Source organism: Nansenia antarctica (assembly GCF_963989245.1).
Source record: "Nansenia antarctica genome assembly, chromosome: 9".
In the NCBI taxonomy this organism is placed as follows: domain Eukaryota; kingdom Metazoa; phylum Chordata; class Actinopteri; order Argentiniformes; family Microstomatidae; genus Nansenia; species Nansenia antarctica.
The window spans coordinates 20,476,192-20,494,092 of record NC_137679.1 but is presented as its reverse complement, the minus strand read 5'-3'; the positions used below and the strand labels follow the sequence as shown (position 1 = coordinate 20,494,092).

Below are 17,901 nucleotides of genomic sequence, written 5' to 3'. Positions count from 1 at the left end.
CGTATTGTGAAATAATTGTCAAGGACGCTTAGGGAAGCTGAAGCGTTTCATGTCCACAACACTTACATCTCCATACTCATTTACATGGTCCCACCATCACTAACAAAAAAAGTGATGATAATGTATGCGCTTATAAACATGTGCAAGTCATGCTAGATTAGAAGGGCCTTGATTTGTCATCTAGCATCTTGCTATCAGCTCTATTGTTTGACTCTGACTTCGAAGCTATTTAAACATGGTGCTCATGCACACAGACACACACACACACACACACACACACACACACACACACACACGTCTTCAGAGGCAGCCCAGGCTGCTGTGTTTTAGGGAGTGGTGAGTGAACTGTAGGCCGCAAAAAGCGCAGTTTTAGGAGGAAGGCATGTCCCTTGGCAGGTGCCCTGGCACTGGCACCGGTTCTGTTCGGAAGGGGCTGCTGAATAAAAAATGAAAGATGGGCAGCTTGGTCCCCTCTTTCTAGGGGCAAATCATTGTCAGGGATGCCTGAGGAAGCTGAAGTCACCACAATAAACAACGCCGTGCCTGTTTGACCTGTCGCCACTCAGAGCTCTGCTGATGTACAGTATACAGTAGACTGACTGTGAACTAGTAGACTGACTGTCAACTGATACCACCTTGTAGAATAATTTACCCGCTTATCTTATCCCTCAGTAGCCCTCACTCACCAGGACCTGTAAAGCTATTCATTTATTCTCTTGTCGACTTGTGATGTCGTTGTTTGTTCTTGTGTGGGATGATGTTGAGATATGATTTGCAGATCTGTTCTAGCTGTACAGTATTATGGTTATGGGATGGGCCAGTGGCATGTATACGATTTAACATTTCCCCCTCTCCATTTCCCACTCTCCTATCCCTTTATTCCAGCTGAGATTGGGGATTATGACCCTGGGAAGCATCCTGAAGGATACAGCTCCAAATTCCATTTCTTCCCAAAACACTCTGAGAAGCTGGAGCGGAGGATCTCAGACCTACACAAGACAGAGCTGATGTAAGGATCTGGACTAAGCACCTGATTATCTAACTCTCTTTCTCAAAATATCTTTAGAACACACATCCTGACACGCACACACGCACACCCACACACACCCACACACACCGAATACACATCTCTACTACTATTGTGCCACTCTTCATTGTTTGTAACTAACCACCCATGGAAACCAGTTCATTTGCAATCTCATTCACTGGACAAACGCAGAACCTTTTAGAGCTGCCAGCAGCCACAATTATGCAGGTACAGTAGATGGGCTAATGGGCTGCTGTTAATACAGGGGGTTGTAGAGAGCAGGGGTGAGATGGCTGGACTGTCTCGAGGACATAGACTACCTTTCATTAATCCAATCATTAGAGTGGGGGTCATGGCCCAAGCTCTGATAGGCAGAGCAGTGTAGTACACATAATGAGGTGATTATAGTGTGTGCGTGCACACACACAGACACACACAGACACACGCACACACACACACACACACAGACACACACACAGATACACACACACACACACACACACACACTCTGCCAGTAAAGCCCAATTTATACTTCTGCGTCGAATTCACATGCGGCTACGCCGTAGCCTACGGCATGGTATGAAATGAAAGACACTAACTGAAGGTTATGTGACGGAAGCCAAAGATAACGGTCGGGCCATTTTGTCTTTAGGCACCACATGTTTGTTTCCTTTGTTTAAACCATAATGTGAAGCCATTTGTAATGTGCTTTACGGTAATGAAAATCCATTGTTATGCTTAGCACCATGCATTAAACATGAGCCTCCCATTTTCACATTAGCTCAGAGGTGTTCTGAAGCTTTTTTGGGTGGGGGAAGCTGAAGGCTTGGAGGGAGGGAATGAATCAGCTCTGCGAATTGGTCAATGGAGATACAGTAACAGTACTGCACACCGGGGAGGCTTGATGGACCTCCACCGGCCTCCCCTGCTGTGCACAGAGGACAGCATGGGGCTGTGAGTGTAGCGTGGTGTGAGGAGGAGTCTAGTAGAATAAAGAGCTGTCAGGTGATCAACTCAGAGCACATCCTCTGCTGCCCCCTAGTGGATCATCCACTTCTCACCACAAAGACAGGGCACCTGCCTAAACAACAATGCTGCTGTGATCATGGAAAATATCTGCCATGTGAATGCTGAGACGTCTCAGCGTCTGTTGATACAATGAACCTCTAATGAACCTATCGCTAGGTCACGCCCCGAAATAGAAATTGTCCAATCATATCACAGCAAAAGTCACGACGAAAACTCGGACAAACAACTCGCTAATATCTGATGGTGAAAAGCTTCTAGACTAAATATTCTTGTCATCTTAAAATATATATATATATATAATCTATTATGTGCTTTGGTAAATCCGAAATCCGAAATTTGCCAACTCCCGCCATTGTAAGTCATTGAATGTCATTCAGTCACGGTCGGTCAGTCAGTGAAGCGTTGTTTGTTTGTCCGAGTGTTCAAAGGGGGCGTGGCTTAGCGATAGGTCCATTGAACCTGTGAGGCAGCCTGATTGTGAGGGAGGGCAGACTGATACTCACATTACACCTTTGGCTGTTGAATGTTAAATGGTTGATGCTTGATTAAATGTTAATCGGTAAAAGTATCCCATTGATACACCATCTATCTATTCAGCTCTCTCTCTTCTCTGTTCACCGTCTGGTAGATCAGTCCGGGGATCTGTGCTGATGTCTCAATATATTGCTGTCTTTCCTTGCGTTTCTGTTTTGCATAGATATGTATACATGTTAATCCATGTTACTGATACCCAGATGTGTGGGTTGTGGTTGTTGTTGTTGATGTTGTTGCTGTTGTTCATTCATTCATTCATTCATTCATGTTGCTCTCTCCCAGTGGACAGACCGCTGAAGAATCAGAGCTGAATTTCCTGCAGAAAGCCCAGATGCTGGAGACATATGGTGTGGATCCTCATCCATGCAAGGTTGGGTGGCCAATTCAGACACACTGCTGTTTCAGTTTAAGACATGTTGTGTGTTTAACCTTCCTTTTTGCTCAGCATGGGCTCAGAGTCACGGGGGCTAAACAACACATTTGCTACAACAACCAAACTAATGAAATGGAATATACACTAGAGTTATTTTTTATTTGACACGTCACAACATTGTCAGGACACGTGTTGCTTTTGTTACAGGATGTTTCCGGAAACCCTGCCTTCCTTGCCTTCACACCGTTTGGATTCGTTGTGCTTCAGGGAAACAAGAGAGTTCATTTTCTCAAGTGGTGAGTCAAGGCGCTTTCCTCTTTGACCCCCCCTTACCACATGGGCCGAGCTCCTCCTATGCACTTTGTCAGACCAGAGTCCCAGGTTAGTGAGGAGAGAAGATGGATCCATCTGACAAACAGTATTTCTCTATGAGCAGGTTCTCTCTGTGTCCCTGAGCACAGACACCACAGCTGGCTCGACTGAGCTGAGACATCTGCCCCTCTCTCTTTGTAACCGGAGCCAGAGGCACACACACACAGGTGTTTCATTACCCTGCCGTAGGTAGTCTCTACCACTCCGTCCGGAGGGCTGTCTGATGTCCACTTGTCCTCAGGTTGGCAGCATAAAAGAAACACTCAACCTCAATGCAGCATCAAGAAGACATGAATATGCATGCGTGAAGAAGTGAGAAATGCAACAAAAAACAACATATGACTATTGGCCAGTATTAGAACATTGTTATTTCATACAACCTGTCTTTTTGTTGTTGTTGCCCTACTATAACAGGCCTTTAGGAGTTAGATATTCACTCCCGTTACCACGGCTACCACCTAATTCGCTATCCTGGCGTCTACAATAATGACTAAGTGACTCAGGTCAGGCAGCCGAGGCAATTTGCATGTTTACAGTATTTATGGCTGTTTTGTTTGTTTGCCTTGGGAGAGTAGAGTGGAGCTTCTCCCATCCCCAGTCCCCAGTGAGTCGAGCGTATTATCAGATATGTGCTGCTGTCAGCCAAACATGGAGCTCCATTGCTGTTTTGTGAGATCTTGCGAGTGGCTGCGATGAATATTTAAAGAGCTTGTGGCTCTCCATACAGTGGGAGTTGCGTAACTCTCCTCTTTCTCGTGGGCAGGAATGAGGTGACCAAACTGAAGTTCGAGGGAAAAACATTTCATGTATATGCAAATCAGAGAGAGGTGAGAGCATGAATGATTTAATGTTTCTTTACGGGGGCCGTTCTGAGACCCTCATGTTTTGAAAACCACACCATTGAGATACCATGTTCCTGTCATATAACACATACCCCAGCATGCTCTTTCAATGTAGTGCTAGCAGTCGACTGTTGTCTGTTGAGACTCGGAGACGAATCTCTCACCAATGAGTGTTTATTTTTCCTGCACAACCCTCTTATTTCAACGTGCAGGATTTAAAGATCATCTTGACGTACTTTGCACCCACACCTGAGGCCTGCAAGCACCTATGGAAGTGTGGAGTCGAGAACCAAGCCTTTTACAAGTGAGTCCAACCGTTGTATTGTATTTTTGACTCATTTTCTCTCATTTTCTTGAGCTCATATTTCACTTTCCTCCAGTGTGTCTGTGAGAGCTGCCCAGTGGGTGCTGCTTTCACCCTGAGGTGTCTTGAGAGTTCTGCCTGCCTGCCTGCCTTCGCCTGCTATTCAGAGAGGGGACAGGGCACATGGAGGCAGTGACCTTTAGTCAGTGAGCGTGTGCTGGAACAAGGAGCTTAGCATAGCACTCCATCACTTCTCCAGAGAAACTGGCTTCTCTGTCTCTGCCTCCATGATTGATCGTGTGTGTGTCCTCCCCCCACCCCCACCCCCACCCACTCCCTCCAGTACATCAACACAATGACCTCAGAGGTGTCGTAACAGATGAAGTTGACAGTGAAGGTTCCTGAGGAGGGAGTGGATGGGAGAGTGGGAGGGTTCAGGTGACGTGGGGACACAGAGGAAAGGGGGGGAGGGTGGTGGAGGAGTGACAGGGCAAACAGAGGGCAGCTCACAGCACATGCAGAGATGGAATTAGGATGATGGGATGTTCCGGGCATAAATGAGTCTCTGTGGGTTAGGGTTAGGGTTAGGGTTGATGTTCTAGCCATAGATGTGGGCACTGATTCTCAGTGAAGCCTGTCTCATTGGCACAGAGCTACAATCTAGCGTTAGTATGTGCTACATTTGTCTATGTGAAATAAATAAATCCCAAACCAACAGACTGATCTAATCCACACACACGGAAACAGAGTTTAATCCACAAATATAAAACCCAACATATAAACATCATATTTTCATTTTCACAGAATCAACTTATTTCTTTCTTTCGTAATTATTATTATTATTATTATCTTTTTACATCTTTATATAGATATATACCCATATGTATGCATTGCAGTCCTGGAGACCAGCGAAATGCATAATTTAAAGGGTAAAGTACACTGTTGAGAAACAAACACTGTGGATGACATAATGGGCCCTATTATGCACTTCTTAACTTGCCGTCTTAAGTCTTAATTAAGACGCACCGCCAGGTTAAGACCTACCGCCACCCTTATTATGCGCTTCATACGCGCTACTGCTATTATGCCGGTGTCGATAGGCGCCCACACATAAGACGTAATACTCCCGTGCATATATTACTCATTGTGGGAGTGTTCATATGTTAATGAAGTGCACTAGGCGCCCCTGCTATTATGCGATCTGACTTTGCTCCTAGCGCTAAGAAGTGGTTTGAAAAGTTCTTAAGTTTAGACTTCATGCACGTTTTGAAACACGAGCGCGCCTCCGCGGTTTGCGCATGCATGTGGGCACACATGAACACGCACGTGGCTCCACGGCAAGACGTCAATTACGGTCACAGTATAAATGCTTTATTTCAGAAGGGAGAGGCAGAGAAGCGCGCTGACCTCCTTCTTAGGACTTCCATAATAGCATAGCGCTAATGACTCAACGCAGCCGGTTCTTAAAGGGAATGGCACCTGGCACGCTGATTGGGTTGATTGAGAAGACGCCCAAAACACACCCATGACTAATTTCTTTGCTTAGCGCCGGGTTTTAGGCGCCCACTACCGCACGCATAATAGCAAAGTGGCCTTGACCACGCCTCCACGTCTTACGTTTAGATCTACCGCCTCGTCTTATTGCTTAAGACTTATGAAGTGCATAATAGGGCCCAATATGTCATAATATGACATATTATACATTAATACGGCTGGAATAATATGTGAAGCAAATAACAGAAAAGCAGAAGCTCTATGACACAGTAAGTGCCCACAGACATAATCCGACATTAACCTGGTGGTGCCTCTTCATTATGTAAATAAGTAAGACGTATTCTCACATTTGCTCATAGGGTATCATCGCCTTTACAATAACAACTCCTAAAAGTCACCTGTTCTTTTCTCTCCCTTTTCAAACTCCCCTTCCCCTCTGTTCTTCTCCCTCCATCAGACTTGACAAGTCCAGTCAGGTGCGTACGGTGTCCAGCAGTAACCTGTTCTTCAAGGGCAGCCGATTCCGCTACAGGTACAGTACTACAGTAACTGATGAGAGAGTGTACCTGTACATCAGCAAAGTGACCTCAGACGGCGGGTCGTCACGTAATGGATGAGGATGGCAGTGAAGGTTCCTGAGGAGGGAGGGGGGTGGAGAGTGGGGGGTGATGTAGCGCTATAGTAACTGATGAGTGTGTGTGTGTGTGTGTGTGTGTGTGTGTGTGTGTGTGTAGAGGGCACTGCAGAAAGCCCCACAGCTGTTGTGGAGAGGTGTTCCCCCAGGAGGAGACCTCGGTCCTCCTGCTGTAACGTCAGCCTGTTTTACCCTGTAGTCCCTCTCCTGGTTGGGTGACACTTCGCTGTTTTATCCTCTAATCCCTGTCCTGGCTGGCTGACACCTCCCACGCTAGACTAGAGGACACACGGGGAGGGGGAGGTGGGGGGGGGGGGGCGGGGGGGGGTCGGAGTGCTGACTGAATACTGCCGACTGAATGCTGTAAGAAAAGCTTTCAATCCAATTTTTTCAAGTCATTTTCAAAGGTTTCCGGCTCTCAGTCCCTTCCCCTAGCCTCCTAACCCCGTCAGCTCTTGTATACAGTTTTCACCACAATATAAAGTGGAAATCAGAACATTCGAATGGATTAAAATGATTAATAGACTGGTTATTTGGTTATTTGTTTGGATATTTAAGCCTGTGCGTGAGCATTGTCTGGCGCACAGGGATTGATTTAGAGAGTGTTCATTTCACCGGATTAATCCAATGTCTGTTTTCATGTACTGTAGCGATGCCCCTCACTGCACTGTGTGGCACCAGGGGGCCTGAGGCTATGTGTGTGTGTGTGTGTGTGTGTGTGTGTGTGTGTGTGTGTGTGTGTGTGTGTGTGTGTGTGAGCCTGAGCCTGAGCTCTGCATGTTGTCTTTATGCTGTATCACAGTGGGCGAGTGGCGAAAGAAGTGATGGAGCAGAGTGCCAAAATCAAACGAGAGCCTCCAGAGATACACAGGTAGTAATCACTACTGCATACTATATACTATATACTCTATACCAGTGGTCTTCAACCGGGGGTCCGCGACCCCTAGGGGGTCCGCAGAGGTACTGCAGGGGGTCCGCCAATTTGTCATAATAATTGACATTTTTCACAAAAATAATCAGTGAGAATTAAAAAATATAACAAATGATATTGAGTAAAGTACAAGCATTAATAGGCAATAATAAGCTACTTTTGACAAAAACTATTTACAAAATAAATGATGCCCATGATTCTAGAGTCTCACATAACGTCAGCTGGAAAAAAAAAAAAAAACCTGTCTAGAAAGCTAGGTGTTGGCTAAAACGCTGCAGTTCGGTCTTCATTGCGAAATTAACGTTAGTTAATAACTAGCATAACGTTACTAATTTAGTTAGTTTGATAATAACAAACCCGCCTCTTTGCTTCTCTATGCGCCGCTATAACGCGCTCCTTTACCACTCCGAGGTCAGATGGCTTTCCCGTGGATCAGTATTGGCGCGCGTCTTTGAATTACATACAGCCATGGGCGTCACCACCATATATTTGGGGGGGGACGTGTCCCCCCCACCTTTGAAACAAGGTCGTTTGGACCCCCCCACATTTGCCATCAAAAATATGTTGCATGACTGGTCAGCGTTATTTTCATTGCTTCACAATCAAATCCGTTCCACTTTATGAGTAGGGGATTGCCCATATCCAGAAGTCCACTCCGCGTTTTACTTCTGTTTTTAACACGGCAGCAGCAGCATCCGACACGCACGCAGATTCAAAACATTCAGACTGAGGCAAGACGATATTTAGATCATCCACCAAGATGGATATAAGGAAAACATTTTCTAAGAAGATAAAAGTAAGTCAAAGTCATCCAAGTTTTCCCGTGAGTGGCCAAACAGCAACATTGCGTTCTCCCAAGGTCAAACACAGCCAGCTTTTCTGATAAGAATGTTAGCACCTTATGAGACATTCTCTGTATTAGCAATATAATTAGCATAGCCTACTAGCAACCAAATACGAGCTAGATCAGCTATATGGCACTAGCAGTTTTGTTAGGCATTACTAGTGCGGTTAGACATGTTTAAATGCAGAACAGACACAGGCGAAATGTCATCAAAAGCACAGAATGGCGACAAACACCTCACAGTGCTTACCTGTCCTGTCATTATTGCATCTCCTGCCCGTGTTCATTGCCCTGAGCATTTGCACTATTTAATTTGGCCATTGCACCCACCCAAAGAATCAATTTTGCATCTGATTGCTTGAGCTAGGGTTAAAAAATAAGAAGAAAACACCTGTTCCATTTATTTTTCTATTTCTAAAATGCTTGTGATTGTATTTTTTGTATTGATGATTGTATTTCTATGTCAAATGTTCTATTAGAGAAAAACAATATGAACAAGTGCTCAATGCATCCCCATTTCTCCTGATATAGGTGGTTGAGAGTGAGAGTGAGTCAGAGGCAGGGGCAGCAGGCAGGGGCAGTGGAGACAGCTCTAATTCACTCTTTGATTTTGTTTGTTTGTTATAGTTGTATGTTCTGCAATGCACTGAAGAGGGCTAAGTTTGATTGTAATAGGCTCTGAGTATTACCTCATTCTTTTCTAATTCACTCTTTGATTCTTTTTGAATCTTCATATTTAATAAAGTACCTAAAAAGTGCCACGTGTCAGTGTCAGGCCTCTGTGAGTTAAACCAAAACATAATAGTAGTCAGTAATTGCAGACCATGCCAGCTCCAAGGAAAAACAAAGAAAGAGGGAGATTATTTTGGGTGTAAAACGCACCAGAATGCAGGAAATTGAATCTACTATTTAAAAAATGTCGGGGGGGGGGACCCCCAGACCCCCCGAAAAATAAGTGTCCCCCCCACATTCAAAAAGCTGCTGACGCCCATGCATACAGCTATTCCACGAGATTCTGCTACCGCGCGGAGCTGGCTGCGCATTTCAATGCATTTCCGCGGATTCCGCGGTGCCCTCGCCTGACGTGAAATGCGCAATTGTTGATCACTTGGAGGCACTCGAAAGTCAATTTGAGAAGTACTTTTCTGAGACTGAGTCTTGGAGAAAGCACAAGACATGGATACGGTTTCCATGCAAAGACAATGCATCCGACGCCTAAACCTGACAGCCGCTGAGGAAGATCAGCTGATCGACCTAACCACAGACAGTACAAACAAGAATGTGTACGAGTCACAGCCTCTCACCCAGTTCTCGATGAGCCTCTTGCCTTTTGCAACAACTTATCTTTGTGAAAGTGGATTCTCCTCCCTCACCTACCTGAAGATCAAATACCGTTCCAGACAGCAGTCTGAGGATGACATGATGCTCTGCCTGACAACCTCCATCTCCCCCAGAATAGACAAGCTGTGTACCACCAACCAGGGCCAGTCATCTCACTGAGGTAGGCATACCTGGCTTCCTGAAGCTAAAAGTTTCATTGTTGAAAAATAATAATAATAGAAAATATAAGCCTCATCAACAACAACAACAACAACAACAACAACAACAACAACAATAATAATAATAACCAATCATAATTATGCATGAACGTTTTATCAATCATAAACACATATAGGCTAATAACCCAGTATATAAATAGGTTAATACGGTGAAAGAAAAGGTGAATGAAGTAAATATAAAAGTTATTATAGGCTTTAAAATGTGAGACATTTAAAAATATATATTACATGTGGGGGTCCCTGTTCTGTTTGTCTCTCGTCCAAGGGGTCCTTGGGTTGAAAAAGGTTGAAGACCCCTGCTCTATACTACTACTACTACTACTACTACTACTACTACTACTACTACTACTACTACTACTACTACTACTACTACTACTACTACTACTACTACTACTACTACTACTACTACTACTACTACTACTACTACTACTACTACTACTACTACTACTATTACATCACACTCACTAGACTTCATCTACAGAGAGATACACAGGTAGTAATCACTACTATATCACTACTGTATCACTACTGTATCACACTCACTAGACTTCATCTACAGAGAGATACACAGGTAGTAATCACTACTACATCACACTCACTAGACATCATCTGCAGTGGATCAACTGAGGTCCAAAGCTAAAGGGCAGTAACAGTGGATGGACTTGTCACTTGTCTCTCAAGTCACTCACTGCTCATCATTTATATCCCCTTCCCATCCTTTACCATACTGTGATTGATGACGATGATGGTGATGATGATCTGATCTGGTGTGTGTGTGTGTGTGTGTGTGTGTGTGTGTGTGTGTGTACGTGTGTGGAATTGTGTGTGCGTGTGTGTGTGTGTGTCTCTGTATGTGTGTGTGTCCACAGGGCTGGGCTGGTGCCCAGCAGAAGTTGTCCGTCCATCACTCACGGCCCTCGCCTCAGCAGTGTCCCACGCACCCGCCGGAGAGCGGTCCACATATCCATCATGGAGGGTAAGAGTCCACCCTGACCTCTACCCCTACTGTCCCAGTCCTCTCATACAGCAGCAGAACCCCCAAACTAGTCCTTCTATCCCACCCAAAGGTGTTAGGGCCAAAGATCAATCATTAAAAGAAAAATCCTATAACTGATATAAACAGTACGTTGCCCATGTCATTATATTGCACAGAATATCTATGTCTAGATGTAATTTTTGTCTGAATATGTTTTACGATGTCAAAGTTGCAGCATACGTGGTGTCAGTTGAAGGCCTTCTCCTACAGTCCATCAGGAATCACATTTCCAATGTAAATCCCGGCTACAAAGTAAATGCCGCGGATTTAATAAGGGGGCATTTGAGTTCAGCAGGGTTCCCACAGGTCCTTGAAATCCTTGAAAGTTTGTGAATTTGACAAAAAAAAATCAAGATCTTAAAGGTTTTAGAAAATAGACATGGGTCATTGAAAGTGCTTGAATTCCCCTCTCTCTCTCTCTCTAAAAAAATAATATATATATATATATATATATATATTATTATTATATTATTAATATAATTATAATATAATAATATATATATTATTATATATATTAAACACTTAGCTTGTCAACTAGTAAATAAGTCTCTGTATTGCTTAACTTTACACATATTTCACAATATATTGTTTTGCTGTGCTGTGGTAGAGGCAAGAGACCATCTAGTGTTCACACATTCAAGCCTCTCTTTTTAATTGTTGTCTGTGAGCGGATAGTTCCTATTATATATATTCTCATCTAGATCTGTCTCAAACTATGCCGTGTTGGGTCCTTACATTTAAGGGAATTGAGTCTTGAAAGTCCTTGAAAGGTGCTTGAATTTGATGTTTAGGAAGGTTCAGGAATGTTGACAGGAATGCTACAGCTTTGTTGTTGCTCTCCCTATAGGAGAACAATTCCTGCGGGGATAAAGGAAGTATGTCACTATGCTTTTAGTTTTGATCCGCTGTTTTAAAAGTAATCCCGATTAACGTGATGGAGAAACAACAGCGGGGAGGGTGTGAAAATCCAAAGACTTTTAAAATGGATCAAAGCTTTGCTTCTATTTGGCAGTCCTCAGTGACCCTTTCCAACAACGCACTGATAGAGATAGACACGCAAACACACGCACGCAATCACACAACGCAAGGCACCACACCCGCACACAAACACACACTGTAATCTGAGATCGGCCCTGTCCGTTTTGGTGGGATTGGGGGGTGGGGGGGGGGAACGGGGTTGGGGCAGGTCACAGGTGTGTGTGTCAGTCTGGCTGCTCTATTTCAGTGCCTGCTCTCTCAGTGTTGGGGGGTGTGAGCAGACGGGACCAGAGCCAGCTGGAGTAGCCAATCAGTCCAGCTGCTCCTGAGCCCACTGTCCTGAGCCTCCAGCTGGGCATGCCATTGTCCCTCGTCCCTCCGTCCTGAGTCCTGGTCCCTGCAGACTGACCCTGCAGAATCAGGGACGCAGGACGACCCCTGAGCGTCACTGGTTACCTGTCCTTGTCACAGCCATGGAGATAGAACAGTTCTACTGTATATCTATGGTCACAGTCCCTGCCTCCCATGTACACTGTACTGTACAAGTACTGTCCGTGGTGCACCTGGTTAAACACAGGACAGGCTCTTTTACTGTAGCTGAGCGTGTGTGAGAGGTTCTGGTGCTTGTGTGTCTCAAGAGAGCTATGATGAATCCTGCTGCACACCCCCTGCCTGTGCTGACTGGGTGTCTTACAGTAGTATTAATACCCCCGCTGTAAATAGCCAGGCCCTTCCTCACCATGTATGTCACTGTCCTGGGTGGGGCCTGGTAGGGCCAGAGGCAGAGCTGGCTGTCTGAACACTGCTGCTGCAGCCCCTCGCTCACCACCACCTCTCACACCACTCCCCTCTTGCACCGTATTGTACCGACGCACACACCTAAAGATCACCGCCTGGGCTCAGGGACGGTGGACCCGCCGGGACAGCACACACACAACGCGCGTGCTCGAGTTCTAGAAGCCGGCAACCATGGTGAAGTGTCTGATCCGCATCACCACCAGGGTGAACGTCCACCTGCGCATGGTCAACCACTGCTTCCGGGATGTGAAGGTGCGCGTGTTGAGCTTGGGCCCCCGCATGCTGGGTAAGGCCCTGGGGGTCCTGCCTCTCTACCCGTCCCTGACCGGGCCGCAGGAGCCGGGCAGTGTGTTGGACGTACCCCCCCCGCCCGGCACCCCTCAGCCCTGCACCCCTACAGGTAAACTTATCATTCACCGCCCCGGCCAGAGTGTGCATTATGAGCGCTAGGTATCGCCTCTTGCTGTGTTAAATCACTCTGACTTCATCAGTGTTGACAGAATGGAAATGGCACCATGGCTGTTGTTATTGTTGTTGTTGTTGTTGTGCTTTTAAATCATGCAGTCCTTGGTAAATCTGTGAATGGACATTTCTTTGAGTTGGTTTGTTTAGATGTTGGCTGTCATCCAGAGGAGGACTTTGTCTATAGGCCTTGTGGGTCCTATTGCTCTGGCTGCAATGTTTTGGATACAAACACTACGATAGCTTTGTTTTGGATTTACGATGAAGAACAGGTTGGAAGTTTGACCATTTTGGGACATTGTGTAGTGATATGTGAATTCCCAAGCTTGCGTTTTGCTCTCAGCCATGCAACCAAGCATATCCTGGGATGCACTGAAGGAGATTACCGTACCCATGAGTAAAGATGGCTGCTGACTGCCACCCACTACAGAGGCATCCTGCTTTTGATTTATTTCACAGAAGCTGTGCAGTCAGCATGGTGAGACAGAGCTGGCCTAATCTCTACCTCACATAAGGATTCTTGTCCATCCGTGGATGATAGAGACACATATGAGCAGAAAGATTTGCCTCATCATCGAGGGATAAAATATGAATCCCTCTTTAGAATGTAGGTGTAATATTTCTGCTGTGGCTTACTGAGGAATGTGTTAGTCAGCGCAACTTAACCGTTCCTCTTCTTGCCGTGACCTCAATACTGTAGCTCTCTTAAAGGTCCAGTAGGTAACGTTCCTAAAAGCTTCCTAATTGTTGTAATTCCTATGTTTAATTGATGGTGACCAAACTTGAAAGAAATCTTTCCTTTACAAATGCTGTTTTGGTCCCATGAAAGTGCTTTCTAAAATGTAGTGTCCTACCTGACAGTCGGTTTGTATACAAACCTTTTGTCCAATGGTGTTCTATGGGAGTTGACTCACCAATTGTGTCTGGTGGCTGTTTCTGCAAATCGTGCACGCATGCAGAAACACAATAGCTAAGGTCCGACACTACATGTCCATTTCGGGGGTATATATTATTATTGAGGAGGATGGTGTTGTTTTCAACTGAATTTCACCGCAGTGGCCAGAGGTGGCAGATTTCTGCTCCCTGCTCCTTAAAAAATGTCTCAGAATATAGATACTGTATATTTACATATCATTAAGGTTGAAAATAAGGATGAGATCAATGATCTTATATAGCAACCTTTAATGCACCCTTGACCTTATTTTACCCTTTACCCAAAGCGCTATATAAATAAAGCTTTGCTTACTTACTTACTTACTTACTTACTTACCCCACTGACACATAATGTGTCAGTATTCATTTAATAAAACACGGTAGATGAAATAACAGATGGAATCCAATTGATATGTTATCATTTAAAATGTAGCTATTGAATATGTCTTCCACTTATTTATGACCGTACTGTATGAACTACCATTTATTTATATTAGTATTTATTCATGTTTACATATTATATTAAATGTATATCTCATTTCATATTTACAGTGGGGTGCAAAAATGTGGGCACCCCTAGTCAAAATGCCTTTTACAATTAATATCTAAATGAAAAGAAGCAAACCTAACCTCTAAATGGTACAACATTAAACATGACACATCACATTTTAAAGCAAGATATATATAGTATTTTTATTGTTATTTTTTTTACTTTTTACAGTTTCAAAATAATAAAACAAGGAAAAAGGCCTTGTGCAAAAGTTTGGGAACCTTGTCAGCTAGTACTTTGTAACTATACTTTTCTTCTTGAGTCTTTCAATTCTTGTTTTGGGAATTTTTCCCCATTCTTCCTGGCAGAACACCTCTCGCTCTGAAATATTCTTCGGCTTTCTTGCATACACGGCATGTTTGAGATCTCTCCACAGATTTTCAATAATATTAAAGTCTGGGGACTGTGATAGCCATTCCAAAACCTTCATCCGTCTTTCCTGGAGGTAATTCATGGTTGATTTTGAGGTATGCTTCGGGTCATTGTCTTGCTGGAATACCCAACCTCTCCGCAACTTCAATTTCTGGACTGACCTTCGAACATTAGCCTCTAGAATGTCTTGATATTTGGTGGAATCCATTCTTCCTTCCACCCGCACAATACTGCCTGTGCCCCCAGCTGCTACACAACCCCAAAGCATAATGGATCCACCTCCATGCTTAAATAATGTGTTTTCTTTCAGGCAATCTCATAGGTCTTAGCTTTCTTTTGAGACCAAGATTATTCATACAACCCTTGTAGTTGTGAAGATGTATTTATTTTGGGTATGTCATTTCGGACAGGAGGCAGAAAAAATAGGCCACATTCTGAAGAGGTTAACAGTTGGCAAGGTGTTCTTCTCTACAAATGCTTCACCCTTTTTTCTCCAAACATACCTTCTTTGGTTGTGGCCAAAAAGTTAAATTTTGGTTTTGTCAGTCCAAAGCACATTGTTCCAATAGGCTTCAGGTTTGTCACGGTTTTGTTTTGCATACTTCAGACGATTACTTTTGTGTTGAGGTTGTAGGAAAGGCTTCTTTCTGGCAACTCTGCCATGTAGGTCTTTGTTGTTTAATTAAAGTACGCTGTATTGTTAGACCGGTGTCTGCTACTCTTTTTTGCAGCTCTTTTGCAGTGATGTGTGGGTTCTTCTGAGCATTTCTCACCAGATCTCGAGCCATTCTATCAGAAATATTTCTTGGTCTTCCAGTTCTTGCCTTGACTTCAATTGTTCCATTTATTTTCCATTTTCTGATGATGTTTCTGACAGTGGAAATGGGTAGTTTGAAACATTGCAAGAGTTTTTGTAGCCTTCTCCTTGATGGTGGAAGTGAACTATCTTGTTTCTGACATCCTTGGAAAACTGTTTAGAATAACCCATGGTTTTTAACACCAGACACAACAGCCACTGCAGTCGGATACTTTAGAAGGCATTGAGTTACTTCAGAATATATAGTTCAACCCTGGAATTATATTCACCTGACTCATTGAAGCCCTAATGAGTAAATCACCTTGGTCTGGGCCTTAGTAATCATCTTCTCAAAAGGTAACAAAGAATAATCCAAAAGGGTGCCCAAACTTTTGCACAGGGCCCTTTTCCCTTTGTATCATTTAAAAACTCTGAAAAATGGAAATAAAAAGAAACCTTGCTTTAAAATTTGCCGAAAGGTGTCATGTTTAACTTTGTAGCATTTAGTGTTCAGGTTTGCTTTCAATCACTTGGAGATGAATTGTAACAGACATTTAAACCACAGGTGCCCACATTTTTGCACCCCACTGTATATTTTCTAGTCTAGTACATGGTCATTTCCCCTTGTGACTGCATTGGCCTCTATCCTTGATTTGATGTGGTAATTATAGCTCTCTGCGGTTGAAATGAGCAATAGGCTACTTAGTATAATTGCTGTACTGTATCTTGAGGCCTCATCAAGAGTCCATAGACATACATAGTTACCCCCCAGAGACTATATTGGTTTGTGACTGAAAGATAATACCAACACATACTGTGACCTTTGAGGTTAAGCTTTGGGAGCTCTCAGAGTGCTACAGTAATAGAGGACTAGTTAACAAGCTGCATATATGACCATCATTGTTTTTTGCCAACATGAAAGCATCATGGATCAATGGTCTAGTCGAGGGTCATGTTGTTATCAGAGCAAATGAATAAGGAATTATGCCATCACAAGCACTCTTTTTACATCAATACATTACTGAGAACATCCCCTGGTTGTGCCTTGACTAGGGAAGCCATAATCAGATTTCTGCTCTCAGGCTGGAGCCAAAATGTCTGCTGCCTGTAACAGGCCTCCTCTACTGGACATGCAGCAGGAGATATAAATGTCTACACCCACACCTCCTATGAATTAATGTAAGAACACCACCCCCAGGCAGTCTCTGGATGTACTGTACAGTACATGTCAGTGATATCTCTTTTGTTATGTACTGAACATTATGTTTGATAGGCTGAGAGCTGTGGTCTGAAGCCAACTGTAAATGGGTACTGATGGCATGTGATTATTTCTTGTTGTGTCCCCCCCTCTCCTCTCTCTCTCTCTCTCTCTCTCTCTCTCTCTCTCTCTCTCTCTCTCTCTCTCTCTCTCTCCCACCCTCCCCATCCTCCTCTCCCTGCCCTGGCCAGGTTTGGAGTCGTTGCGTGACAGTGCCCACTCTACTCCTGTGCGCTCCATGTCCCACGGAGACTTCATGTCGCGCTCCCGCAGCCAGGCCATGGACCACAGCGACGGGACGGCGGTGATCTCAGATGAAAACTACAGCCCCTCTGACAGCGTGCTGCCCACCCCTGTGGCCGAGCACAGCCAGGAGCTGGCCACCGCACGCCAGAACAACGGGGCCCCCTGCAGCATCGAGGAGGAGAAGGAGTCGGAGGCGGGCACCCCCTCGGTGGGGGACGCGGGAGATTTGGGCGCAGACAGTAGAGCGGCAGTAGAGGGTGCAGGGGGGGCCTCGGCGCTCACCGAGGTGGAACAGGTGAATAAGTTTGTTTTAAGTGTTCTCCGTTTGCTCCTTGTGACCATTGGACTCCTCTTTGTCTTGCTCCTCCTCCTCATCGTCCTCACCGAGTCCGACATTGACGTTGCATTTTTACGTGATATCCGCCAGACCCCCGAATTTGAGCAGTTCCATTATGAATACTTTTGTCCCCTCAGGCGGTGGTTTGCCTGCAAGCTCCGCTGGTTTGGCGGGTTGCTCATTAACAAGTGA

At 44.7% G+C, this 17,901-nt stretch overlaps 1 protein-coding gene across 1 annotated transcript in view; it reads left to right on the top strand.

Moving 5' to 3' along the window:
- The window catches only part of frmd5a (FERM domain containing 5a), a gene marked incomplete at both ends in the record, with an annotated part of 100,983 nt that extends 83,082 nt beyond the window's left edge, over nt 1-17,901 (top strand). The window contains 9 exons of the mRNA XM_080539237.1: nt 886-1,009; nt 2,873-2,960; nt 3,171-3,259; nt 4,099-4,162; nt 4,390-4,481; nt 6,433-6,507; nt 7,412-7,480; nt 10,813-10,919; nt 17,318-17,901. Of these exons, the coding sequence (XP_080395363.1) occupies nt 886-1,009; nt 2,873-2,960; nt 3,171-3,259; nt 4,099-4,162; nt 4,390-4,481; nt 6,433-6,507; nt 7,412-7,480; nt 10,813-10,919; nt 17,318-17,901 (1,292 nt within the window). The remainder of the gene's footprint in view (nt 1-885; nt 1,010-2,872; nt 2,961-3,170; nt 3,260-4,098; nt 4,163-4,389; nt 4,482-6,432; nt 6,508-7,411; nt 7,481-10,812; nt 10,920-17,317) is intronic.